General features: G+C 51.1%; 9 protein-coding genes across 9 annotated transcripts; 6 read left to right on the top strand and 3 right to left on the bottom strand.

Annotated features, from left to right (window-relative positions):
• Positions 1 to 1,009: 1,009 nt before the first annotated feature.
• N7539_003665 (GILT family protein) lies at positions 1,010 to 2,236 on the top strand (the record flags this gene model as incomplete). The annotated part of the gene is made up of 2 exons (XM_056933267.1): positions 1,010 to 1,638; positions 1,714 to 2,236. 2 exons carry the CDS (start codon positions 1,010 to 1,012, stop codon positions 2,234 to 2,236), a joined length of 1,152 nt encoding a protein of 383 aa, XP_056790808.1.
• Positions 2,237 to 2,943: 707 nt separating this feature from the next.
• N7539_003664 (uncharacterized protein) lies at positions 2,944 to 3,934 on the top strand (the record flags this gene model as incomplete). The annotated part of the gene is made up of 2 exons (XM_056933266.1): positions 2,944 to 3,337; positions 3,408 to 3,934. Coding segments are annotated over 2 exons (921 nt in total), but the record flags the coding sequence as incomplete, so codon positions are not given.
• A 534-nt stretch (positions 3,935 to 4,468) lies between these two features.
• N7539_003663 (uncharacterized protein) lies at positions 4,469 to 6,406 on the top strand (the record flags this gene model as incomplete). Its single annotated transcript, XM_056933265.1, has 3 exons — positions 4,469 to 4,847; positions 4,893 to 5,691; positions 5,749 to 6,406. 3 exons carry the CDS (start codon positions 4,469 to 4,471, stop codon positions 6,404 to 6,406), a joined length of 1,836 nt encoding a protein of 611 aa, XP_056790806.1.
• Positions 6,407 to 7,013: 607 nt separating this feature from the next.
• N7539_003662 (putative short chain dehydrogenase/oxidoreductase) lies at positions 7,014 to 8,166 on the bottom strand (the record flags this gene model as incomplete). The annotated part of the gene is made up of 2 exons (XM_056933264.1): positions 7,014 to 7,693; positions 7,830 to 8,166. The coding sequence occupies 2 exons, from the start codon at positions 8,164 to 8,166 to the stop codon at positions 7,014 to 7,016; spliced, it is 1,017 nt and encodes a 338-aa protein (XP_056790805.1).
• A 2,376-nt stretch (positions 8,167 to 10,542) lies between these two features.
• On the bottom strand, positions 10,543 to 12,875 carry N7539_003661 (uncharacterized protein; the record flags this gene model as incomplete). The annotated part of the gene is made up of 2 exons (XM_056933263.1): positions 10,543 to 11,899; positions 11,986 to 12,875. 2 exons carry the CDS (start codon positions 12,873 to 12,875, stop codon positions 10,543 to 10,545), a joined length of 2,247 nt encoding a protein of 748 aa, XP_056790804.1.
• Positions 12,876 to 13,828: 953 nt separating this feature from the next.
• ubaA (E1 ubiquitin-activating protein ubaA) lies at positions 13,829 to 17,244 on the top strand (the record flags this gene model as incomplete). Its single annotated transcript, XM_056933262.1, has 5 exons — positions 13,829 to 13,953; positions 14,015 to 14,100; positions 14,191 to 15,721; positions 15,790 to 17,040; positions 17,106 to 17,244. The coding sequence occupies 5 exons, from the start codon at positions 13,829 to 13,831 to the stop codon at positions 17,242 to 17,244; spliced, it is 3,132 nt and encodes a 1,043-aa protein (XP_056790803.1).
• A 1,085-nt stretch (positions 17,245 to 18,329) lies between these two features.
• N7539_003659 (glutathione S-transferase family protein) lies at positions 18,330 to 19,696 on the top strand (the record flags this gene model as incomplete). Its single annotated transcript, XM_056933261.1, has 5 exons — positions 18,330 to 18,335; positions 18,418 to 18,586; positions 18,663 to 18,749; positions 18,814 to 18,992; positions 19,103 to 19,696. 5 exons carry the CDS (start codon positions 18,330 to 18,332, stop codon positions 19,694 to 19,696), a joined length of 1,035 nt encoding a protein of 344 aa, XP_056790802.1.
• A 708-nt stretch (positions 19,697 to 20,404) lies between these two features.
• N7539_003658 (calcium-binding mitochondrial carrier protein) lies at positions 20,405 to 22,758 on the bottom strand (the record flags this gene model as incomplete). Its single annotated transcript, XM_056933260.1, has 8 exons — positions 20,405 to 20,924; positions 21,041 to 21,073; positions 21,141 to 21,244; positions 21,304 to 21,365; positions 21,439 to 22,070; positions 22,182 to 22,389; positions 22,474 to 22,554; positions 22,629 to 22,758. The coding sequence occupies 8 exons, from the start codon at positions 22,756 to 22,758 to the stop codon at positions 20,405 to 20,407; spliced, it is 1,770 nt and encodes a 589-aa protein (XP_056790801.1).
• Positions 22,759 to 23,225: 467 nt separating this feature from the next.
• Positions 23,226 to 24,292, top strand: ssn8 (cyclin-dependent protein serine/threonine kinase regulator SSN8; the record flags this gene model as incomplete). Its single annotated transcript, XM_056933259.1, has 3 exons — positions 23,226 to 23,385; positions 23,439 to 23,648; positions 23,751 to 24,292. The coding sequence occupies 3 exons, from the start codon at positions 23,226 to 23,228 to the stop codon at positions 24,290 to 24,292; spliced, it is 912 nt and encodes a 303-aa protein (XP_056790800.1).
• Positions 24,293 to 26,456: the final 2,164 nt, after the last annotated feature.

The raw sequence follows: 26,456 nt of genomic DNA, 5'->3' as shown, positions 1-26,456 counted from the left end.
CAACGGCCGAGACAACTCGAGCCAAAGCTGCGCTGGGAAGCTCTTATGTATGACGATGCAAGGGTATTGAATATTATTCTTCAAGACTTGTATTTCCATGAACGGTTTGTGTTGACCCTTGCAAGCTCTACGCATTTGGCATTCATGCTGTGAGATTCATAAGATAGAGTTCTAATGAATGGCCAACTTTGCAAAGTTACAGCTCCAAACCCATGTCGGTCACTAGAACTCGAGGCCACATGCCTCCGAGATCGGAGCCCGCCCACATGGAGACAATTACCTTCCACATTGATGCAGGTGGGAAGTCGTTGACACTGGGAAGACCATCGCATTGGAAGTCTAAGCTAGTGATCGCTTTCCAAAGATGCCCTTCGCTCCCAAAGAGATCGAGAAAATACCTCCCTTCATCAGCACAGACTTATCGCACACGTCAGTTTGATAGCTCTTCAGCACCAGAAGCAGAGATTCTCAGCTCCAGGAGGATGATATGACCTGGCTTACCACGAATAGCAATATCCATCCCACTGAAGGTTGAATTCTGCGTGAATGATACAAAAGAAGCCATACGGGCCACATTTGATCGAGTGGAGAGGCAGAGAAACTTTCAAGCCCTGGCTGGTATTTGTGAATTTGATTCAGTTTGGATGCTATCTTAATCAGGTGATGTGTACGAGAGATGCCCGTGGCTCTTTCATGTCAATTTTAATCCGCGCGCAAGGCTTGGGGATGGACAGTCCTTCACAGTCCAGTTTAATTCAAGGACCACTGAAGGCGGCAGGAGCTAAATAATGTAACAAGTCGCTTCTGTACGGGTCAACTCGGTGAAGAGATGTCTTGATGTTGAAACTCGAGTCCGAGCCAGCCTAGAGAGACGAGACAGGCGGAGTTGGCAGGGAGGACGGGGACCGTCCGCCTGGACCCTGACGTAATCAGTCTTGCTCAGTGCAGCCTGAGGCTGCCAATCAGGCTGGCGGGAGCACCTGACCCAAAGTTTCCAAGCTCAGCTTCCATGCCGCCGCGTGATGTGGAGAAGGTCAGGTCACCGCCCGAGGAAAGTTGTGCCAAGGAGTACTCCAGTCCCGTTTTATCTCCGCAGGCCCGATCCATCGATAGCGGAGTCCTATCTCACAGTTTCTCAAGCATGTCAACTTTGCCGCTTCATAGCGGTAGCCCCAAGGGTGCAGGTCTTGAGGATGAAAAGGCCCCATGGCTGACTACAAAGCAAAGGGCAACACCAAGTCGAAGAACCATGGCATGGCGCTATGCCGTCGTGGTGACCTTTTTACTCTGCTACTATCTGCTCCTGAGACCCGCCGACACAATATGCACGTCACCTAACTGTCTGGAATCTTGCGATGTCGTTTCCTGTGCCGCATCCGATGGTTCTGAAAGTACGGCGGACTTGTTCGATCTGGATCAGAAGCTCGATGAAGATATGACAGCTCGGGTAACAGGATATCGAACCCCAAGTCAGCGCCCCCTTTCCAGGATTCAAGAAGGCACGGGGAGCAAGATTCCATTAGAGGCGCATATCATGAGCAAATGTCCAGATGCCAAAGACTGCCTACAGAAGTTGATTCTCCCGGCTATGGAGCAAATCAGTGACAAGGTTGACTTTAACCTCTCTTTTATCGCGAGGTATGTTCTTGATCTATGTCACATTTTATACTTCACACAGATCGCACCTTGTACTGATCTTGTGATACACTCTAGCGTTTCTGAAAAATCAACCGAGGTTGACTGCAAACATGGTCCTGGGGAATGCATTGGGAACATGCTTCTTCTTTGCGCAGCAAACTTGCCTTTTCCTCCAACAAATGACGACTCACTGTTACCTGAAGTGTACCCCCGTACACCAATTATTCGATCCCTCGGTTTTGCAAATTGCATGCTGAACGGCTACTCCCACATCCCCAACCGTGAATTCATTCATGAGTGTGCGATGGAGCACGGCATTGATTTCGATGCCCTGAACCGTTGTGCCAGCCAGCAGGATGACGATCCTGATGGTGGCGAGCAGGATGGGCCAATGCTCAGTGGTTTGGCACTCTTGCGTGAATCTGCGCTGCGTAGTGACAGTCTCGGGATCAAGACCAGCTGCACTGTCCGTCTTGATGAGTCTGTTTGGTGTGTTCGTGACAACGGCGAGTGGAAGGACTGTGCCCGGGATGCTGAGGGCTCAGATCCTCGGGTTTTGGTCGACGCAGTAAATAAACTCTGGGAAGAACGAAATTAACATTAATATGTTGATAGACAGTCCATACCACACATACTACATAAGCGGGTGGATTCATGTCTTAAACAGCGAATAATACATTGACGTCTCTGATTAAGCGTGTCAGTTATAGTTCTCATTGCTGAAGCTGCTATAAAACAAACAGGCTCATAAGAGCGACTGTCAGGATAGATAGGCTGCGTTGCAAAGCAACCTCGAAGCAGGATGGTTTAATTATCAAAACATGTCTCGAAGACAGTGCAGTACGGACTAGGATTTCACTGGCTATTCGATAATCAAACGTAGACCATCAATCTACTCTTATACTGAACCACAGACTTTGAGAGAAAGGGGAGGATCTGATAGAAAGCAGCTACTTCACACTGCTGGATTGTTTGCTAAAATTGCTTCTAGCCAGGTTCCAGGCTTGCTGCACTTCATCTCAAATCCTGTGTGGTGTCAAAGTCCTTTGCGAAACGCTTTTGCCTGAACTCCCACGCACTCCATTTCCCACACATCTTTTTTTTTTTTGGCACGCTATATTGCGTTTCCTGTTTTCCCTCCTGGCTCCCACGATACTCTTCGTCTTTTCCAGCACACCCGCACCTCACCAAATGCACAACGCCTTTTGCTTCTAGCTCTCATCATTTTTTCACCCGACGGTCTTGACACAGCTTCGCTTGCTGTCAAGGTTCTTCGAGCCCTCGAATTGATTTTCCTCGTTTCAGTTTGTGTATTCGTGGCGAGTTGCGGTCATCAAGATGTCTTCCGCGGCCAGTCTTAATGACTTGTTGATCCAGTGGCGCAGTGTTTCTCTTCCGAGTCCGGTTCTCCAGGACATTTTGCAAGACGAGGGAAAAACGCACACGCTGATGAATATGATTCATCGTCAATACAACTTCTTGTTGAGATATCGCTCGGCGAGGTTGGACGACCATGAAATGAGCGCCTTTGATCGAGCCTTTGTCGAGTTGGCTGTTAGCCCGGGCATCCAGCACGGGAACATTCCGCTTCTGGAGTTATTCCTTCAGGAGTACTTGATGGTCAACTCGGTCCAGTCCTACCTTGAGAAACGCCAGATTGTCTTCTCTCGCCTCATTGCGGAGGAGCTCATAGAGCAAGGTGATTCAATCTCTCACTCCCACATAACTTACTCCACGAGTCACAATGTCTGATCCTTTTCCGTATTTAGGCACATTCAACGTGACAGTCAAAACTGAAGGCGTCTCGGCCCACCCTATCCTCACGTCCTTCGATTCGGCTCTTGAAAAGCTCGTCGGCGTCTACCAGGAGGCCAAGGCTGATGTCTACTTCGGTGATGCCAACAAGACGGGCTATAGCAGCAAAATGACCGACAAGTTCAAGAATGTCTGTTTCCTTCGCGACTCTGCCGAGAACGTTTATCGACACATGGTCCAAAACCATCTCGAAGGCCACCCACTGTTCCCCGAGGTGAAGAAAATGGTGGACGTCAGCTCGAGCCATGCCGAGCATCTGGCTGGCGGTCGCAAGCGTATTTTCGAACTTCCCGTCGAGGAAGATACGCGACCTGCCAGTCGCCGGAAGCGCGCTCACCATGGGGGTGTGTATCGCCGAGCTCGTGACTCGTACCGCCCCGATCGTGATAGCAGCAGGGCTCGTGATCAGCCCATCACCTACGGTCCTGCTTATGACAGCGACCGCGCCTTGGAGTGCAAGAAAGAGTATGACTCGGCCTAGTCATACATGGGAGGCCCCATGGTTGTTGCTATGCACGTTTAGATCTGTCTGCGCCGCTGACAGAGTAACCTGATCACTTGAAGAGAGCGTGGTGTACAGCGACAATCTCGGCAAGGAGGTCGATGATAACCTGGCGTGTGTTATGAGGTCGAGGTTCAATGCATGTAACTAGCCGTTGCACCAATGTTGTCGCATCTTCTATGTTTTGTTATGATCTTTCATTCAGTATGCCAACCGATTGAGGAGTCTCATGGCCCTGGTGGGCTTTTGCAAGTGTGCTTTGAACCTTCAACCTTGAACCTACATTCGATCACTGGCAGTGGCCGCTTAACCCTATTCAGCATACCCACGTGCCCTTGTTTACCTAATCTAACAGGCCCGCCGATCAGGTCATCTGCAAAAGAAGCAAGGCTCGAGGTCAAAATAGTAGAAGAAGCTAGACTTCCTCTAGAAAATCCCGAAACTCATATTAGCAGCGGCAGCAGCTTCTGGTAGCCGTTGTCCCTGCGGTGCTATGTTCTTAGGATACCGATAATGGCCAACATCCATCTAGTCCCGTCGGCTGCGGGGAACACTTCTTCCCGCGATTCGGGCTTGTCAAGTCCGCGTTTGACGCCAGAATCGAACTACTCCGACGAGGAATACTCCATGGCAAAATCACAGATGTCACCGCCGAAAAACTTAAGACTTCAAACTAATTTTGACGATGCAGTGGAAGTGGGCCGATCAGCTCCCGAGAGCACAGGTCGCGATCAATTCGATTCCGCAGATGAGTTTGACGGCAAAAGCGCGCAGACACCGTCCCGGCCGCAATTCACAGTGGAGGAGGAGACCCAGGTAGTGCGGAAATTTGATCAAAAGCTAGTGCCCTTTTTGGCATTGCTCTACTTACTAGCCTTTCTTGACCGTTCGAGTAAGTGTGCCTTGTTCTGCTTCAAATGATATGGAAGAGACTAAGGCTGGAATGATGCAGATATTGGGAATGCAAAAATCGCTGGGCTGCAAGATGATTTGAATCTGTCGTCTGGACAATACGAGTGGCTCCTGACTGCATTCTACATCACGTACATTCTTTTCGAATGGATGACTCTGATGTACCGCGTCGTGTCTCCACACATTTACATTTCACTGTGCGTGTTCAGCTGGGGCATGGTGGCTTCCTTTCAATCCCTCGCGACCTCCTTTGAGGGACTTGTTGTTCTACGGGCGCTTCTCGGCATTACTGAAGCAGCATTTGGACCGGGTGTCCCGTTCTACCTGTCGTTGTTCTACCGGCGTGAGGAACTGGCCTTTAGAAATGGACTGTTCATCTCCGCTGCGCCCTTGGCCAGCTCCTTCGCAAGCAGTCTTGCCTGGCTCATTGTCAAGAGCAGCAAGAATGGGCCCATTTCTCCATGGCGTGCTCTGTTTCTCGTTGAAGGTTTCCCCAGCGTGATAGTTGCTGTTTTTGCCTGGGTCGTCATCCCAGATGCTCCAGGCAGTGCGCGGTTTCTGTCTCGACGGCAAAGAGTGGTCGCCAGCCTTCGGATGGATGATGGCCAGTCAGAGTTCAAACGGATACCTTCGCATCGCTTTCAATGGAGGGAAGTTTTGAAGACAGTTGCCGATCCCAAGGCTTACATGGCAGCAGTGAGTCTATGGGTTTTCAAGACCCCTCTCGTGTTGAACCAGCGTCTTACCCTTTCACAGGCCATGTTCTTCAGCTGCAACGTTGCGTTTAGCTCAATGCCGGTCTTTATGCCCACTATTATCAAAGAGTGAGTGCTCCTCGCCTGAAAGGAGTGTGTAAGTACAGGCAGCTAACTCGTCGTCAGCATGGGATACTCGGAATTAAGCGCCCAGGCCCTCTCCGCACCGCCATATCTTGTTGCCTTCCTAGTTGTTTTGTTAACGGCATGGGCCTCGGATCGCTCTTGCACCCGAAGTACCTATCTCATTGCGCATGCTTTGATATCCTCCCTGGCATATCTTGCCATTGCGGCAACGGGGTACTTCCACTCACATCTCTCCCCTCAGCTGCATGTCCTTATACGTTACATTTGCGTGTACCCCGCGACAGCCGGATTCTTCTCGGCCATCACGTTGATCATAACCTGGTCGATGGACAATCGACTGGAGAAAGAAGGCAAAGGCGCCAGTATCGCTCTGCTGAACATCATCGGGCAGTGTGGTCCTCTTCTTGGCACGAGACTGTATCCTGAAACAGATGGGCCCTGGTATATTCGTGGAATGGCTACCTGCTCTTTCTTCATGGTACTGGTTGCCATTCTTGCGGTCTGCTTGCGTGTCACTCTGCAACGGGCCAACCAAAGGTTAGCGAGGGCAACGTATCAAGCAGTGAATGGAGCTGGACCGGGTCAATATGGTGAGGAGCACGATGGACTTATGGGCGGTGATGGTAGTGGCGAACTCGATTGGAGAGATGGACATGCATATGGTAACCGTGAGCGAGGGCTTGTGTATATCACCTGAGAAATTTGTGTCGGTCATCGTGTTCCATTATTTATATAGATTTTTGATTCTGTGCTGTCGAGCCACATTGCGTCGTTTCACTGTGTCACTCAACTGGGCAATATCTTGTCATCACGTCTTGAATGCTGGACTTTTCGGATCGAATATTGGATCAGACACATGTTGGCGGAGATAGTATAAAATGAAATGTAGATATCTCCAGCTTGATCAGAATCCCGTCTTTGGCTGCTCCCGCAAAGCCGCAGCTCTCATCAAGTATCGATCTATTGAGTCGGGCGCAATTTCGGCGCGGGTGTGTGATATGAGAAAATCGTACACTCACGACTTTCCGTGATGTATGTAGCTCACCACGGGTATCAAAGAAGCAGTTTATAGAAATAAACCGAGGAATTAGGTAGATCTAAAGCGATTTAAATTTTAAAAGGAAAACAGTGCCGGGAGAACCGCTGGAGAAGGCTATTAAGCAGGTGCTTGTCGTCCAGCACCTGATGGGCCTTCCCAGGAAGCCTTTGAAAGTCACCACGTCGTTGATCATTAGGTATGCACATAAAAGGTCCATCCGGTCTCCCCACGGTATCAGACATCTTATACGCCGCGACGGGGCCGCCTACCAGGCTGTATGTCCACCGTCAATCACAAGCGTACTACCGGTCATAAAACTACTTGCATCTGAGAGACAGAACATCGCCGCGCCTCGAAACTCTTCCGGCATCGCCAACCGGCCCAGCATATTCTCCGCCTCCCAGATGGCGCGCGCCTCGGGATTCTTCCGAAACACATCCTCCACCATCGGGGTGATGATATGCCCCGGGCAAAGACTATTCACACGCACCCCGTACCGACCCCATTCCATCGCCAACGACCGCGCAAGCTGCACAACGGCGGCCTTGGAGGAATTGTACACGGGCGACGTCATGCCCTTGTTGGCGATCAGCCCGCTCATCGAGGCAACCAGGAGAATGGAGCCCTTTGTGTGGTAGTTGAACATTTGGCGGGCGGCGGCGGTGGCGGAGTTGAAGACGCCGGTGTAGTTGATGGAGAGGACGTCGTTGAGGGCTTGTTGGGAGTGGTCGAGGGCCGGCTGGAGGTGGTTGATGCCTGCGGCGGCGATGAGGCCGTCGAGTCGTTTCTCTTGGGCGGCGATGGCGGCGAAGGTGTTGTGGACTTGGGGGTTGTCGCGGACGTCAATGCGGATATATTCTATGGCACTGTCGTATTCTTTTTCTGCTTTCTCTTTGACTTTGAGAAAGTCTGGGTGTGGACTCTCCAGGCGGTCCAATGCGTATACTGTGTGGTGTTTTCTTAGCTCGATTTCACTTTGCCTTCCTCGGTCGACAGATGTAATAGTACCGAGGGTATCAATGTTGTTGGTGTATAGTAAAATCCAGGAGATCAAAACAGAGGTATTGGATCATGAATATACCTTTTGCGCCAGCCTCGATCAAGGCCTCCCCCATTGCAAGACCTAATCCTCGGCCTCCGCCCGTAATCGCATATACACGACTCTCCATATCAAAGTCCCGGAACCGCCTTGCATTGCGTAGGATGCTCTTGAGAGGGAGCTTGGCCTGGATCCTGTCGTGGTCCTCAGGAGTGTCTGGAGGATTAGACAAGTTGCGGGTGACGCTTGTGCAAGATAAAGCCCGGCAAGTGTGAAGATTCACAGGCGATAAATGGTATTCGGAGCCGGCAGCCCATCTTCGACGAAGGTAGCGAGGGCAGTTCAATAATGAACGAGCGCGAAGACAATGTGCGGACATTCTGTCGGTATGTATACAAATGTTGTACAAATAGCTGGGGAGAGTCCAAGTATTCACAGCAGTCTGCCTGCTCATCAGTTGCAAGAGAGAAAGAAAATCGCAAAGTTGCCAGGAGTAATCAAAACTGGCTATACGACAATCAACGGTTCCAGACCAGATCATCTATGAAGAATCTCTTCATCTAGGTCTCACAAGAAAACTCCTCTCATTAAGTACAGATGATGGCGGGACTGGAACTGGCACACGATCTCAGGTCAAGGAGGAGCAAGTAAAATCATATACATCATCACAGACAGCGTCGAGACACGATAATTGTGCAGATGACCTTGGCGCGGTCAAACTCCACAGTATCTTTCATTTTTCATCATTTTTTTTTGTTTTTTTTTTTTGCCCACTCCTCAAGTCAGTCACGATCCTCGTTTCAAGCATCATCCATGGATGGGTTGTGGCATGACGTTTGCCACCGTGGCTCTGGCTGTGCTGGACGTGACCTGTACATGGAAACTCCCCACACGGCGACGGTCTCCGCATTCAAAGGCCAACAGCCAGACTTGGAAAAAGCAGAGGATTGCTGGAGCTCGAGAGTCGTACTCCTGATCAGATGATCAAATCCAGTCGACGAGAATCGGGATGTAGGAATGGGTCGTTCATGCGGGTTGCAAAGTGATCGAAAACGGTTATGCTTGCTGAACCCTGGAAGAGCCGCGTCACCTCCGGACCAACAGCCCCGAGCATGCCGAACCCGCCCAATAGTAGTACCTCAAGTTGCACTAACCAACTAACCCTGTAGTCTCGAGGATGCTAAAACTTCGGGATCTCTCTCCTGAGTTTCTTTGTTCATCTTGTCCCTTCCGGGATCCAGTCGGTCGCAATGTATCGGGCGCTGACAAGTGGAGCTCCAAGATCTACAAACGGGATCGGTGCCGTATGGCGGGCCCTCCACAGCGAAACTCATCCAGATGAGGCGCTGATCTGAACGGACTGGACGCGACCCAGCCGTACGGAACACGCCATCATGGACGACAATACTCACAGTATATCCAACATTAAAAAAAAGCGGCTTTGCTTCCTGCTTGTGCGAAACAGAGCACTGTTGCTCAACTGGATAGATTGCCTTAGTACCCATCTGATATGGAACTGTCGTCTGCTGGTCCAGAGTTCCGGACGCAAAGCCGCGAAAAACAGCAGACCTGTTCAGGTCAAGATGACGCAGTCCATAGATCGGACTCCCATCTGTATGACATTGAATGATGGGCTACATCCATGGCCACAATGGAAATGAGGGATCCACGATAGAGCTGCTGACTGTTGCTGGGCGGGATTGCACGATAGTTCGCACGGCTGAAGTGCAGACATCTTGTCGGATGTTGGGTAGAGTCGCATCGTACCACGGAACAAGCTGATCAGTTGACAATTTTCTCGTCTTCCAACCGAGTGTCTTCCCAAGGTTCCTCGAGTATCGTCGGGAGAGAGCTGGAAAGTCAAAAAGTTCTAGGTATTTTTAGCTGTTGCCCTTAAAGCGAGGAAGTGTGAATCTTGAGAAAGTGGATGCTGTAGCATCGACTTTGACCATAGAGTAGCCTCATAGCGAGAGATCAGAAGTGCGTATGCTGTGTACACTGTGGACACTGTTCACTCTTTTCTTACGGGACGTTTAAAGATTGTCTTGATGCCGGGAAAACTTCGGATTCTGGGGTGTTTTCTTAGACGGGGAACACGGGGTAGCCCCAAGGAAACATCCACGTGATCTCGCACCCACGATCCGCCCCCTACCGAAAGTTTCACTGCCTCAGTCCATGAGGCCCAAGGTTCAAGATCGAGCCATCGCGCATGCCATGAATGGATGCGATCACATCTCGGCCTAGAACAATCGATTGACTAGATGCAAGAACATGTGGAGATTTTTACCCCAGCCACTGCCTGAAATGCAAGATCTCCCAAGAATACTTACGAAGCACGCATGGTCGCCTCCAAGCGAGGGGCAAGGGACAGATCATATGGCATCCTCTTCTTCACGATTAACGAATTCCGCGAAAGGGTAGTGCTTCGCAGCCACCTACAGCCAGATCGAGCGACTAGACAGTCCAGGAATGCTGAAGGAAATCAGACAACTCCCGCTTCGCGACCCGTGGATGAAGAAAGCCAATCGCGTCAAAAAGTCTTACGAGCAAAGCCCATTCGAACAGACAGTATGACAGAACCAGCAAATGGGAAACACTTTTCTGCGATTAGGCTAAATATATCGCCATCTAGACACAACTCATCTATTTGGGAAATTAGGGCTGCGGCTTATTCTCAAGATCGAAGACATCAGCTGATACGCCGCGTCTTGTAAAAGTAAGTGTCCAGGAGTTCTTGGGTCTGTCTGCTCCCTGTTCAGTCAAAGTCCAGACGGTCAAGGTCCGCTCCAGTCGTGGAGCCTCGAAGACTCCCAAAATCTAGCTTCATCAGCAGGCGGTCAACACCCGCGGGCTGGCGAGGAACATAATGGCGAAATCCAGGACTAGAACTCTCGTCCACACGAGACCCTGCCCAGGCGGGACCGAAATTCTCACCCGTGCGATGATCGTCTATATTGCGAAGACTAACGACCAGGTCATTCATGCCGGCATTGACATCATCACACGTACTGCGCAGATCCAGCCAGACCTCGTGTTCCTCTTGTGCGTAGTCCACAAGAGACTCAACCACGCCCTCGTCCGTCTCCAGGTCCATGTTGCGCTGCACTGTCTCAAGTCGAATGACAAGTGCCACAAAGCGGTCCACGCTGGAGATTAAAGAGCGAAGCACCCCGGTGAAAGCTCGGTCGTTCAAGAATAAAGACCTGACTAGCGTGGATAAATGGCGTCGGTGAGCAACAGTCAGCGCTTCAGGGTCGTGGCGGCCCATTGAGGGAGCCCCGCCCGCAGAGGTCGGTCGATTGCCGACGACGTTGGGGGACGCAGCCCGAGACTGCTGTTGGTCTTTCGATGTGGATGCAGTGCTAGGCCTAGAACCAGATGCACGGCTTGCTGAGGAATCTGTCTCCTCAATCCATCTCCGCAAATGTTGCCATGATTCTTGAATGACCTCTCCCTGGAAGAACCCTCCGAGCTCTGATAGCACAAAGAGACAGGCGCTCGCGGTGGCCCATGTGGAACGCATCAGTCGAACCCTGGCGTTATCTCTCGCACGTCCCTCTCTCAATTTGTTCTGGCCGAAGACACTACTACTTCGGGGCGGTCCCCACGGAGAAGGATGGATTCTGCGAAGGGATGTCTCTTTCCATAGGTTGCCCAGTCGGAATTGAGCGCGACGGATGCCCAACAGATACGCATTAATCTTAGAATAAACAGCAATGTCGGAGCTCGAAAGAAATAGGTCGAGAGGCGCCTGAACCTGGGCCGTGAGGGATGTAGGTACCGGAAAGAGGACATCCTCGAAAGAAACTCCTGAAATCTCGTAGATGACAGCCGAGCTTCGCGATGGAGTCATAGGGCGAGGCGTTTTGTCATTGACTGACAAGCGAAGAAGCTCTCGCGCGAGCTCGAGTCCCTCGTCTGTAGGATCCTCAACCTTTTGAAGAGAGAACAATTCAGCCCACGCCTGGGACAAAACACTGCTGACATCGCCTTCTTTGATTGGAAGTCCCGCCAGATTTCCAGACAAAACCCGCGCAAGTGCACCGCGGCGCCGAATCTCTTCAATTCGGGAGTCCGCTTGGGACACTAGCGCAACCGCAAACTCTCCCTCCCTAGTAAGAGGAAATCGTGCAGTAATGTCAGCATCTCGAGAATTCTCGGCAGCGGCAACAACTTCGATAAAGTCGACTGTGACAACGATAGTCGGATAGAATCTACAGCCGCGGAGAGCAGAGTTGATGAGATTGGCGACTTAAGCCCGGCAAGTTTATCGATGTGCTCCCGGTATAGCGTCACCGGCGTGGTTGAATCGGGTTTTTTGGACTTTTTCTTGTCACGAACACGATTAAGCGATTTGCCAATGAACAAAATGGATCCTGCTGTTTGTGCAGTGACAAACTTGGGAACTAGCTCCATGTGCAGGCTGAACTCCACTTCGCCATCTCCAGGATCAATGTCTTCCCCGATGAAGAAGTCCCCTTTGCCGAACACTGGCATATCGCCGCATAAGAGCCATGTAGATAATTGTCTCATCCAAGCCATCTCTGCGGCTGTTGTAAGCTGGACAGCCATTTCTTTGATATCAAGGTATCCAGTGCGACACTCGGCGCGCAAGTGGTCGATGAGCGCCGCTCCCGTGCACCCCTGTACAGAGTTGGCTTGCTCATGTTGTGGTTGCATAAACGTCACAATGTTCCAGAGCCACTCCAAGCGACGAGTCCAGGGCGCAAACTCTCCAACTATTGTGGACAGCGGTACAATCCCGTATCCGCCAACATACCCACTGTCCTCGGTAAGTATAGCCTTCTCTACCTCGAGAATCTTCTTTTGAAAGTCGTCTAGTTGATTGTTGCTGATCGCAGTAGATACCGAGCGACAGACAACTGAGCGATGCGATGATGAGACTCGATAGCAGGATTCTCGCAGCTGCGCGTGCAATCGACTCAGATGGGCAATTGATCCAAGGAGGGCTCTCTCTGGGGGCGCGAGAAGGGGAAGATCGTCTTCAGCGAGCGTATCACTGCGCCCGTCTTGAAAAAAGAGCGGCGAGGGTTGCCCGGACAGGGAGAGGAGGATCTCGTGGAGCATTTTGGCGGTCGGGCCCTGCGGTTGCGATGGTCATTAGCTTTCAGGACCTGAGAAGTAGCGCCTGAATATGAATTGTAATGTACCCAGCTGATCGTCTCTGTCGCCAATGGCTATTCTTCTTTTGCCAGTACAGCAGCCCACGGCCTAAAAGTTCAAATCGGCACATGGGAGGAGGTGACGAAACGGGTCGGTTCAGGTGCGGGCGCGGGTGTAGTAATTGAAGCATTCAGGCCCAGACTCGTGTAGAAGTAAAGGCAGACTGCTTCGAGCGTTTCAACAGGCATTCAGTTGCGGCTTCCTCATCCTCAGTCTTTCAAGCTAAGAGCTTCTATGGTCTCTTTGCCGCACATTGAGATGTCAGTCGCGAGTCGAAAAGTGCTGTCGCGTTTACACGCGACCGGCCACTCTACGATGGACTCCGACCGCGGGGGTCTCTCCCCAATTTCCGAGGGCTCCTACACAACGATTAGTCATTCGTAGCTTGCCCACCTTTGGAGGCCCGGGCACCTGACGGCGCGGGAGGGTCTCCCCTCTTACGTCGATGATCCCACACCTTTCCATCGAGCTATCTTCCTCTTCCACTCTCTTTACCACTCCGCCCACACCACAAATCTAATTGATTACTCCTCAGCGACCCTGTACAGCGCTGAGGTTCTCTTCCGAATACACCTATCACTCTCACCAACGTCGTCTACTTCCACTTCAGGCCCTGTCCTGTTCACAATAGGTACCCGGTACGCACTTGGGCTACTACTTGATTCACTGCATTAAAGTCGAAAGTCTTGCTCCTCGAGCCAGACTTTCACACTTCCTGTCTACAAAAATTTCTTCCAACCTTGCTGTTCGTGAATCGGCTAAGCCGGGGAAACGTAGTGCGTCTGAAGACGACACCGCCGTGCGGCCTCAAAAGAAGACCATGACGGTATGCGCCGCTTCAACACACTTGTCTCTCAATGATATGCACCCTAGCTCACACGACCCCCAACCAGGACGCAACCATGGAGGTCGAAACTCCTCAACATACCATGGAGATGATCAAGCAGGGCGAGATCGATGAATCCCTGTACAGTCGGCAACTGTAAGACAGTCATTTCCCGTGCCGAAGTGCTCTTTCCGGTCTATAGCTAATGAATCAAAAGCTACGTGCTGGGTCATGAAGCTATGAAGCGGATGGGCTCATCAAATGTCCTGGTTGTTGGCCTCAAGGGCTTGGGTGTGGAAATCGGTAAGCACTGGCGTTAGGCAAAGCGCCTCGAACTGAAATGACACATTGCCTGGGTCTTGTCATTGACAATTTCTCGTCGACTTGCACTAGCCAAAAATATTGCTCTCGCCGGTGTCAAATCTCTGACTCTTTACGATCCGGCTCCTGTTGCCATCGCCGACCTTTCGTCCCAATTCTTCCTCCAGCCGCAAGACGTTGGTAAGCCTCGCGCTGAGGTCACTGCGCCACGTGTTGCCGAGTTGAACTCCTATGTTCCAGTGAAGGTTCATGAAGGCAAGAATTTGGTTGGAGATTTAGAACAGCTGAAGCGCTATCAAGCGATCGTGCTCACCCAGACTCCACTGAAGGAGCAGCTGGCCATTGCTGATTTCTGTCACCAGAATGGCATCTACGTCACGATAACGGATACATTCGGTCTGTTTGGCTATATCTTCAACGACTTTGGAAAGAAGTTCACAGTCGGCGACCCTACCGGTGAGGAGCCAGTTGGCGGCATTGTCGCGGATATTGCGGAAGATGGGCTTGTGTCTGCTTTGGACGAGACTCGACATGGCTTGGAAGACGGTGACTTTGTCACCTTCACTGAGGTCAAGGGCATGGAGCAATTAAACAACAGTGCTCCTCGCAAGATTACTGTCAAGGGCCCTTATACGTTTTCGATCGGTGATGTCTCTGGACTCGGCTCCTACCAAGGTGGAGGTCTCTTCGCCCAGGTCAAGATGCCCAAGTTTGTGGACTTCCAGCCCTTGTCTGAGCAGATCAAGAAGCCTGAAATCTTGATCTCCGACTTCGCCAAATTTGACCGACCTGCCCAACTTCACATTGGCATTCAGGCCCTGCATAAGTTCGCAGAGGGTCACGACGCTCAACTTCCTCGTCCGCACAATGACAGCGATGCCCAGGAGGTTCTGAAGATCGCCAATGAGATTGCGTCTAGTGGAGAAGAGAAAGTCGAACTGGATGAGAAGATCATCAAGGAACTGAGCTACCAGGCCCGTGGTGATCTTAACCCGTTGGCCGCTTTCTTCGGAGGAATTGCTGCTCAGGAGGTGCTCAAGGCTGTTTCAGGAAAGTTCATGCCCGTACATCAGTGGATGTACTTCGATTCTCTAGAGTCTCTGCCAAGCTCAGTGACTCGATCTGAAGGCACTTGCAAGCCTACTGGTACCCGCTACGACGGCCAAATCGCAGTCTTCGGCAAGGAATACCAGGAAAAGCTTTCCAATGTTACTCAGTTCCTTGTCGGTGCGGGCGCCATTGGTTGTGAAACTCTTAAGAACTGGGCGATGATGGGCCTGGGCACTGGACCCAAAGGCAAGATCTTCGTCACGGACATGGACCAGATTGAGAAGAGCAACCTGAATCGGCAATTCCTCTTCCGGTCCAAGGATGTCGGGCGACTCAAGAGCGAGTGTGCATCTGCTGCAGTCCAGGCGATGAACCCCGATCTGAATGATAAGATCGTTACTTTGCGTGACCGCGTTGGTGCGGATACTGAACACATCTTCAATGAAGACTTCTGGAACGGTCTGGATGGTGTGACCAATGCTTTGGACAATGTTGATGCACGCACTTACGTCGATCGTCGTTGCGTCTTCTTCCGCAAACCACTCCTTGAAAGGTGAATGCCTCTAGACTGACGAACTGGAACTGCCCTCGAAGCTTCCCATGCTGACTATATTAACCTAGTGGCACACTCGGCACCAAAGGAAACACTCAGGTGATTCTGCCATTTATCACTGAGTCCTACTCCAGCTCCCAGGATCCCCCCGAGAAATCTTTCCCCATGTGTACACTCAAGAGTTTCCCCAACCGCATTGAGCATACTATCGCGTGGGCTCGCGATCTCTTCCAGACCTACTTTGTCGGGCCCCCCGAGTCTGTCAACATGTACCTCTCGCAGGCTGATTACATCGATCAGACTTTGAAGCAAGCTGGGAATGAGAAGCAGACATTGCAGCACCTTCGCGACTTCCTTGTTACCGAGAAGCCGCTGACTTTCGATGACTGCATCATTTGGGCTCGTCAGCAATTCGAGGCTCAGTACAACAATGCCATCCAGCAACTCCTCTACAATTTCCCCAAGGACTCCAAGACCTCCACCGGCCAGCCCTTCTGGTCGGGCCCCAAGCGTGCCCCTACCCCCTTGAAGTTTGACAGTTCTAACCCTACTCATCTGGGCTTCGTCATTGCCGGCGCAAACCTACACGCTTTCAACTACGGCATCAAGAACCCCGGTGCTGATAAGGATTACTACCGCAAGGTTGTGGACGACATGATCATCCCCGAGTTCACCCCTAGCTCAAACGTCAAGATTCAGGCCGACGACAACGACCCCGATCCTAATGCCCAGCCCTCCGGTACCACCAATGATGACGAGGAGATCCAGAGGCTCGTGTCCTCACTTCCCTCACCCAAGTCCCTCGCCGGCTTCCGCCTGCAGCCCGTGGAGTTCGAGAAGGATGACGATACCAACCACCACATCGATTTCATTACTGCCGCCAGCAACTTGCGTGCGGACAATTACGAGATTCCCCAGGCTGACCGTCATAAAACCAAGTTCATTGCTGGCAAGATCATTCCCGCTATCGCCACCGCGACGGCACTTGTGACCGGTCTTGTTGCTCTAGAGCTGTACAAGGTCGTTGACGGCAAGGACGATATTGAGCAATACAAGAACGGCTTCATTAACCTTGCTCTTCCCTTCATCGGTTTCAGTGAGCCTATTGCTAGCCCCAAGGGTACCTACCAGGGCAAGCAAGGCGAGGTGACTATTGATCGTCTCTGGGACCGCTTCGAGCTGGACGATGTGCCATTGCAGGCCTTCCTTGATCACTTTGCCGAGCGAGGTCTTGACATCACGATGGTCAGCTCTGGCGTGAGCTTGTTGTACGCTAGCTTCTACCCTCCTTCGAAAGTGAAGGACCGCCTGCCTTTGCCGTGAGTTTCCGACCATTGCCCGTGCCGCTGTTTAATGACCTTCCATGTCGCTAACCCAATGGCAGTATGAGCAAACTCGTGGAGCACGTCAGCAAAAAGCCCGTGCCCGAGCATCAGCAGAATATTATCTTTGAGGTGACTGCCGAAGATCAAACCGAGGAGGATGTCGAGATTCCTTACGTGATGGTCAAGCTGGGCAAATAGATGTAGAAATATTGCTTGCGAAACCTTCCCATGCATCGAGGCGGGGCAGGTAATCGCCGTTGTGTGTTTACAGCGACATGTTCAGAGCTACTTGCACTTTGTTCGGTCAATTGCAACTTTCTACCACTTCCTCGTGAGCTCATACGTAGATCCCTGTGAAAGCTTATGCTTCGACAGTGGTTAAGTTTGGAGCAAGTACAACGAGACGTGACTGAATATCATTTTGAAGGTATCTCAGCCTGTGGATAATTGATATTGACTGCCTTTGGAAGGTCTGACATGCCACTATCTGCGACCTGGATAAATCTGAAGCGAGACAGACTTCAGATATGATGTTGTATTTAGGTAGCTTGTATATACCCAAACCAGGCTCATCGTGGTTGGTTGTGGTCTGTTCCATCACCGATTTCACCCCATTTAGTGTACCAAAATTCTGACTGGGATTTTTATCCACACTTACCAATCTACCTTGACTGCTGCTTGCTGAATCCGAGTCGCTTGTACATTCCTCCGTAGCGGAGTTGAATCTCTCAATCTCGACAAGCTGCTCTGGGCCAGCGAGCTGTGTCTGGAGGTTTCTCTTGAATTACCAATTGATCTATTGAGGCATCCTTGATAAAAACTGGCTGAGATCGCGTAATCACATCCAGACGGTGTAGTTCTGGGGTGGGTGTTTGGTGTTTACAGCCTCGAGGTGATCAGTTGATGCTTTGTCACGGCTGACTGCTGCGGGAGCCCCAAGGGTAACTAATTGTTGAAGCGGCGATGAATAAGCCCCGCGTCATCACTCCGCTCCACTTGTCCCCGCTAGCAACAGCTCCGATCCTACCGACTCAACTTCTCAAGCATGTGTAGCAGTGGGAGGCCAATTTGTCACGGTTCTTGCTTTTGAATCCGCTTCAGTGCCTTATAAGACTCATGGGTCAGAAGCGTTATATATCTTGACCATCTACCTTCCGCTGATGCTTGTAATAATCCCACGCTTCCCAGCATTGTTCGCGACTTCTCGACCAGTTGTTCGTGCGGGGATCTTTGCAGCTGCATCAACTATTCGATCGACTTTTGCTCCTACCACATTACGAACCATGGCTGTATGTGTGAGATGAGCAATGCTATCAATCCGTTGACTACGATTGATGAACTCTCCAACTGACCTTCTTGATGCGAGTAAAGACCGGCAACTCGGGCAAGATCACCGACTGGGTGAATCCCAATGACAAGTCAGGCGAATTCAAGCGTCAAACCTCCGTCTTTCGCGACTTCATCTCCCGCGAGGCCGGCGCGCAGTTTCCACCAGAGAAGGGTCGCTACCATCTCTATGTCTCATATGCTTGTCCTTGGGGTAAGTGATTGTATTGGGGCAGAGTGAGCGGTATATACCTGCGGCCCGTATACTTACTGACATTGCAACGCGGCAGCTCACCGGACTATGATCACGCGCAAGCTCAAGGGCCTGGAGGATATCATCTCTTTCTCCTCGGTACATTGGCATCTCGGAGACAAAGGTTTGTCGAAACCCGCGCCGCAGAGGTTCAAAGAGCTCGGCATGTTTCTAATTGCTCAAATTAGGATGGCGCTTCCCTACCCCAGACGAGGAGATGCCGGGTGAAAACACCATCCCCGACCCGCTGCATAAGGACTTCACCCACCTTCGCGATATCTATTTCTCCAATGACCCTGACTACACTGGACGCTTCACTGTCCCAGTGCTGTTCGATAAGAAGACAGGCCGAATCGTGAGCAACGAGGTGGGTCTTCCATTGCCGAGCTTTCTCTCTCTCTCTCTCTCTCTCTCTCTCTCTCTCTCTCTCTCTCTCTCTCTTTGAGAATCTCGAGAAGAAAACCCATGACTGACCAGAAGATGGACGAACAGAGTGCCGAAATTATTCGCATGCTGTACTACGAGTTCGACGATATTCTCCCCGAGCAGTTCAAGAAGCTGGACCTCTACCCTACTGCTCACCGTTCAGAAATCGACTCCTCCAACGAATGGATCTACAACGACGTGAACAACGGCGTCTACAAGTCCGGCTTCGCCACGACACAGGAAGCCTACGAAAAGGCCGTCACAACCCTCTTCTCCTCGCTCGACAAAGTGGAGGCCCACCTGGCCAAGCAGGCTGGTGTTTCGCCCTTCTTCTTCGGTGAGACCGTCACCGAGGCGGACATCCGCTTGTTCACCACCATCATTCGTTTCGACCCCGTGTATGTGCAGCACTTCAAGTGCAACGTTCGGGATATCCGGTCCGGGTACCCAGCCATCCACCGCTGGGTGCGTAACCTCTACTGGGATATTCCTGCCTTCAAGGAGACCACGGACTTTGAGCACATCAAGAAGCACTACACCAAGTCCCACAAGCAGATCAATCCGTTCTCGATCACGCCAGTTGGGCCGGTGCCGGACATTCTGCCCAAGGACGAAGAGGTGAGGGCCGTGAGCGCAGCGAAATAAAGGATGCTGCAACTTTGACTGGCTTGACTAGTCGATGTTGACGGTGAACCAAATTGATAATTCACCTGAACTGGGGCGTTGCACAGGTGGGAAGTTCGTGTACTTAGATCTCACTTATACTCAACCGTAATCAATCTGTGGTATTCTTACGAACATACGTATTCTGAAATATCATGCAAAACCGTGAAATTGAAATCTCCTCAAATGTACACTGAGACAGGGAAAAGAAACTCTAGTGAGAGCCTGAGATATGCTGATGGCGTGCACACTGGAGTACACATGCTTGGAAACGCCGTGCCATGCTATGATTTATGTGAAAGGGGTCGACTGCGGGGAAAGAGGCCGCTATCCAGATTGACTGCGATGACAAGAGAGCCATCACCCTGTGGCCCTGGATATTTTGAGACAACAAAAAAACAGGGAAGCACAAAGACTAGATGCAGGGGGGAAGGGCAAGGACGACTGCCGGTATTTGCGCTGAAAGTCAACCCTACCCGTATGGCGAGTGAGACGATGCGATGCCGGGAATGTATAGAGGTTTTGTTTACCTATTTTGCGGGTATCTTAAGCTGACAAAGAAAAGGACTGGAAAGCAGAACGGAGACGAAAATGAAGAGCCGGCGTGGCTTAGTGAGGGGCGGGATGTCGGGAGGTCAGGGCAGAGGTGACGTATCATTGAGTGATGCGGACTCGGTGAGGAAACTGGCTCTATCTTAGGCCGAGCATCCGTTTTGAGTTCTCGTACACCACGTAGCTGATGGATACTGCCGGTGCCACTTTTAGGAGGTTGGGCGTCAAGCCCTTGTAGAACCCTCGAAGACCTTCGGCCTTGTAAGTCTTCCGGGCAACATCAGTGATGCTGGAGTAAGTGGTCGGATGAAGGTCTGTGCCTTGAGCTTGGAGACGAGTCCGCATCACGTTCAGCGGATAAACAACGGAGGCGCTGAATCCGCCACTGATGGCTCCGATTGTTCCGGTGAAGAAGTTGCTCAGTGTCACATCATCTTCGTGACAATTCTCGAGGCAGGCCTGCCGGGCAACGAGCGCTCTCTTGAGATACTCGAATGTGGAGAGATCGATCGCCGCATAGGGAAACATGCCCACGAGACCAAGAGGCAGCCCACGAAAGAAACCGAAGATACCATGCGCAGCGACAACTTTCTGCGCCGTGGCAAAGATGAGCTTATTCCCTCTCAATCCGCCCTCAATCGTGGAGCACTGCATGCGGCTACAATGGTTCACGTCAGCAAAAAAAGAAGAAAAAAAGAAGAAAAAAAGAAGGAAAAAAGAAGGAAAAAAGAAACAAAGAGCTTCACATCAGCGGCTGATACGAGGACTACTCACAACTTCAACGTATCAACCGGGTAAACGAAGCACCTATAAGATGAAACTGGTCAGAAAAACTTTTGCACGAGTGCCGAATTATGCAATTGGGCTTGCGTACTGGGCCACCATTCCACCGATACCACCCGACAAGAACTGAGATGTGGGTCGAAGCTTCTTGGGATCATTGTGACCTTCGAACCGAGCAAATGCTTGTTTTGAAGACTGATATACTACGTGAGTAAACAGGATCACTTGTCATGCCTCATCCAGTCAAAACATACCTCATAGGCGCCGAATTTGATTGCCGATTCGGGCATGACCTTTAAAACATTCAGTCCGTTTCCTGTAAACCGGGTCAGATAACGCTCAGTCGAGACGAGGCAACGTGACGGGAGGAGAGATGAACAGTTACTCACCAGCAAACAAGCTTCGAATTCCGCCAGCTCGCCAAAGCTCTTTCAGCGCACCAAGCAATGTTTTCGACGCATTCCCAGCCGCCGCCAGTGGAGCGCCTTCTTTCGCCGCTTGAACAGCCGACTCTTTGCTCCCTGTCTGAGCGATAAGATAGACTTTGAGACGGTCCAGGGGTGCAGTTGCCGTTCTCGAAACAACCCCGGCAATACCGCCTGCGATAAAGTAGCCTAGTTGGGGAGTGTTCTCGGTCAACTTGCGTTCATAGTAGCGAAATGACATCCACATGGCGACGGTCTTGGGGATGGGTAGCCATTCCAGCTGATGATCCTCATCCAAGGATAGGACGTCACTCTCCGAGCCAGATAGTAAGCCCGTGACCGAGCCGGAGGTGAGGGCAGTCTGTGCGTATGCGGAAGGGAGGAGAGAGGCCAGCGCCGGCAGAGAGAGGATAGTGTACAAGAGGCGCTGGAGGAAAGAGGAATGCGAAGTAGGAAATATGTGGTCTGTACCTAAACCCTGCAGGTCATTGATGTGGACATCTCCTTCCGGGTTTAGATTGCCCGTTGCTGTGTAGTATGATAGAACGGCGCGAAGATCGGAGGCGGAGTGCAGTGGAAGGAAGAGCAAAAAGTCCCTATAATATGAGCAAAACAAAAAGATTCGGTTAGCTACTTGCTTCGCTGAGTATCTGCTAGTTTTTTTATACGTGCAGCTAATTAACCAAAGGTTTGGGGGCTCAACAAACCTCCATTCTGCGTAGGAGAGAACTCCGTCGTCATTTTCGTCAACCTCGGCAAAAAGCGCATCGAGCTTGGCGTTGGAGACGACGACCCCTGACCGAGCAAAGGCACTTCGCAGCTCGTCTTTATCGATCACTCCATTATTGTTGTCATCGATATTCAGGAACATTTGCCAAAGACCGGCCTCGGTGTGGTTGATAAACTTTCGAAAGTCTTCAAAGGACCGAATCAGCCTCAATCACAACACGGAGCTCAACGGAGAGACAAGAGAGCAGCACGCTGGGTTCCAGCACTAACCATTGTAGTCTATGCGACCATCGCGATTGGTGTCGACATCACGCAAGATGGCACCCAGCAGATCATCCGCATTTTTCAGAGCTAATGATTTGACCAACATGTCAGTCGGGCACTCCCGGCACGCAACCCGGTCAAACGCGGAGACATTTACTCACGATGGTCGATCTTCTTCAAGCCTTTCTTGAGGCCGTTCAAGTCGATGTGGCCCTCGTTGCGCGTGTCTAGGCTCTCCCAGAGGCGGGCGACTCGTTCTTCACGCTCATCTTTGGATTCGCCGGGCGTCATGTTCGGAGGAAAATTGTTATTGCATCATTCAAGGGACCGCGACCGAGCTCTCTATGCGAGAGGCGTGAGAATGCCAAAGCGACGGCCGAGGAAGACGGGGTCTAGATGCTCAAGATCGGGGGGTGGAAGCATAAAAGCTGAGCATAGACGTGTGGGGTCTCTTCAAAGGTCTGCCTGTCAACAAGGATCAATGAATAATGCGACGCCGGTCATTGCTGGGTCCTGAACTGGAGTCGGACCCAACACGCTTGACGCCATCGCCGGGCGGCCACGGGACCAGGGCTGGGCCCTACTATACCTATTCGGGCCCAGTGTTTGGGCCTTATCAGACTACTACCAGCATCTAGAAGGACCTCGGTCCCAGGCTCCCAGCCCCGAGACGGATCTATACCGCCTGATGTAACCACCTGGTGTGCTACACAGGTGCCTTGATCTGAATTAGGATCACCTGTTTTATACCTAGAGTCATGGCTGCCAATTATTGGGCTTCGACACAGCGCCGTCACTGGCTTTTCACTCGAGAGAAACTAGCAGAGGTCCGGGATCGGCTCCGTGATCAAGACAAGGCTTCGCACTCTCAATTCCCACTGCCTGATCAGCGCCTGTTGAACATCTATTTCAACCAACGTGAGAGCGATGACTCCTGGACGTTGAGAAGTTGCGCATTAACTCTGTGCTAGAATTGATCAAGTTGGGAAAACGCATGTCTACCCGTCAGCAAGCCATTGCGACGGCTCAAGTATATCTGAAGCGATTCTATACAAAGAACGAAATCCGTCAAACCAACCCTTACCTGGTCTTGACCACTGCATTTTATCTAGCCTGCAAGATGGAGGAGTGCCCTCAACATATTCGCTTCGTGGTGGGCGAGGCTCGCGGTCTGTATCCTGGTGAGCATCTCGTCGCGGATATTTTACGAGAATTCTTTCTTCTCCGGAAGTGTTTGAATATGGGTCAACGCAAATTTGCACACCCGCTGATCCCTTGAACAGAGTTCATCACGCCAGATGTGGCGAAGCTGGGTGAATGCGAGTTTGCCCTGATCTCGGAGATGAGCTCTCAACTCATCGTTCATCATCCGTACCGAACACTGTCGGAGCTTCAAACTGAGCTGGCTCTCAGCTCAGACGAAGTGGCACTGGCGTGGTCTGTCATCAACGACCATTATTTGACGGATCTGCCCCTACTTCATCCGCCTCACATCATCGCGGTCATGGCAATCATTGTTGCTGTGGTTTTCAAGCCTTCTCACCCGGGCAACTTTGGCAACTCGGCACAGTCTGCCCTGGCCGGGGTGATGAGGGACGGCGGTGGCATGGGTATGCTTGCCGCATTGTCCGACAAGTCTGGGTCGGGACCCCCTCGGGTCCAAAACCTTGTCCAGTGGCTCGCGGAGAGTGAGGTTGACATCAAAGCCGTCATCGAGTGCACGCAGGAGCTTCTCTCACTATATGAGGTGTGGGAGCAGTATAATGAAAAGCACTGCAAAGAGCTTATTGGACGCATGGTCCGGACCAAGAATCTGGACAAGTGATACAGTCGGACTGCATTGATCAAGCCTGGTGTTCACGAATCCCCTGTCACGATGATAATATGAGACTTTCCGTCGAATTCTCGCGGACTGCGATGCACATTGGATCCTGATCTTTTTGCTGCTGCTCTATGCAAACCACCCAATATAATGAATTACGATCCCCTCGCTTGGAAGCTTTATGGAGTGCACCGGTCTTTCTTCATCTATGGACTGGAAACGTAGGCCAGAACGGGTCATCGCAGCTCACACGAGCTTACCAGAGTGCTGCGTATTGAATCTCTGATCTCCATATTGTCTGGCGAGGGAGTGTTGGAATAGACGCCTTCCCAGGTCAGTGCTGTTGGTGTTGCAACAGATGTGCTATAGCCAGACTTTGATACTTGGCACATCCCCCATTTTCGAGGTGTATTACACAAGGAGAAGTACGGAAGGCCACATTTCTGGGCTACTTATTTAATCTCCGTAAAGTGAGACCGATATACAGTATACATAAAATATACATAAAACTAGAGTGAGAAAGCCTGGCACATAAGACCCGGTTGGTACCAATGCTCATGTATGTCGAAGTCAGATCGGATGACCGCGAAAGATCATGGCAGGCGATAAAGTGATGAGCTCAGATCCTATGACCAATCAGATGTTGAGATCCTCAATCCACGTTCACGCAGGTGATCGGCGTCAATTGATGCGCTTTCTGTCCGTTTGGGCATGCCCAGCATCGGAGTTTCAAACCAGGCCAATCCGACATACCCGGCCATGAGGGCCTGGGTCATGGCTACCTGCAGCTCCGATCTCCTCGATGCGTGGCCATGTCCGGGGGTTGACTCGGGAAGGGAAGAGCTCGGACTCTCGGACTTGTTCTATGTTTCACTGGGAATGACCCTGGGTTCAGCTTTGCTGTTTGTCCTGGTACGAGCAGTAGTGCCGAACTTCCAATATCTGGACTCTGGAGTCACGAGTGTCAGATCGTTGATGGGAAATAGTACGACACGTGACTGGTCACAGGGGAGTGGAAAGCAGTGATTCGACTTGGACAGTGACAGTGAGATTCCTAGGGTACCTTTAAACTAGGTAGTCAGGGAAGGATCCCGGGGGCCAGGGGGCTTCGTATTGGTTTCTATGACCTTTTTATTGCATGAGAAAAGTATAGACATCTAGTCACTTTACAAATAATTGATCAATTTCAACCGCCTCTCCCATTACGCAGATTAACAATTAACCACAGGTCGTAAGCATGGAGGTTTGGAAAAGCCCTGGTAGTCACGGAATGTCAGGAACCGTCACCCGTTCCGATATATAAAGCGGGCCGCTGCCAGATGTAGTAGAATCATGGAGAGGAGGCAAATAACACAGTGATCCATTCCAAAGGAGCGGTGAAGATCTCCAAAGTACCACCAGACGCACTGACTGACAGTAGTGAGAACTATGTAAGAAATACATACATCTGACCTCCATCGGCGATCCAAGAAATAGGTACATATCATGGCTGGTACCTGAAACGCAACGCCCCCGCAGTAGGGGGTCAACAGAGGCTTTGCATTTACAGGTTGACAGGTACAGGTAGCAATCATGTAACTAACTACCACAAAACCTCCGTATTAGGTACAGAATGGAAACCTCCCATGTACGAGCAACCATACCACCGCTCAGTCCACCGGGCGCGGTCCTCTTAGGTGAGCAAGATCCCTGAACCCGAATAAGAGCTCCAATAGATCATTGCATGGGTCCGCACAATCTTTCGCGTTCCCCAGGCACAGAGACATACAGTGGTACTGGTACTGCTTGTGCCGCGAAGGAGATCACCACTGACTCACAGTTAATTGCAATTGAATCATCATCATCCTTCCATACTAACGCTCTCTAGTACGATATTGAAGGTTGATAGAAAGAGCAGTCATCCCATGTCAGGACTAGAAAGTGATACAGGTATATCCCCACCATATTAAAGCCTGGGGTATGTAGCTCGCTGCCTGCCTATCCTCAAGTCCAAGACTTACGGATCATAGACGTTTGGTCACTATAGGGCTGTCTTTGCTTTTACCACAGAGGAAAAAAAGGCGCAAACAGGGCCAGAACAGATAGCTAGAAATCGATCCAGAACCAGGGCTCGGAAGGAGAGATGGTACTAAACCCAGTAATTAACTAAAACTTACTGGAGATAAGT

Source organism: Penicillium diatomitis (genome assembly GCF_028827545.1).
Source record: "Penicillium diatomitis strain IBT 30728 chromosome Unknown utg000004l_segment0_segment0, whole genome shotgun sequence".
NCBI classification, from domain to species: domain Eukaryota; kingdom Fungi; phylum Ascomycota; class Eurotiomycetes; order Eurotiales; family Aspergillaceae; genus Penicillium; species Penicillium diatomitis.
This window is presented reverse-complemented; position numbering and strand designations above follow the sequence as displayed.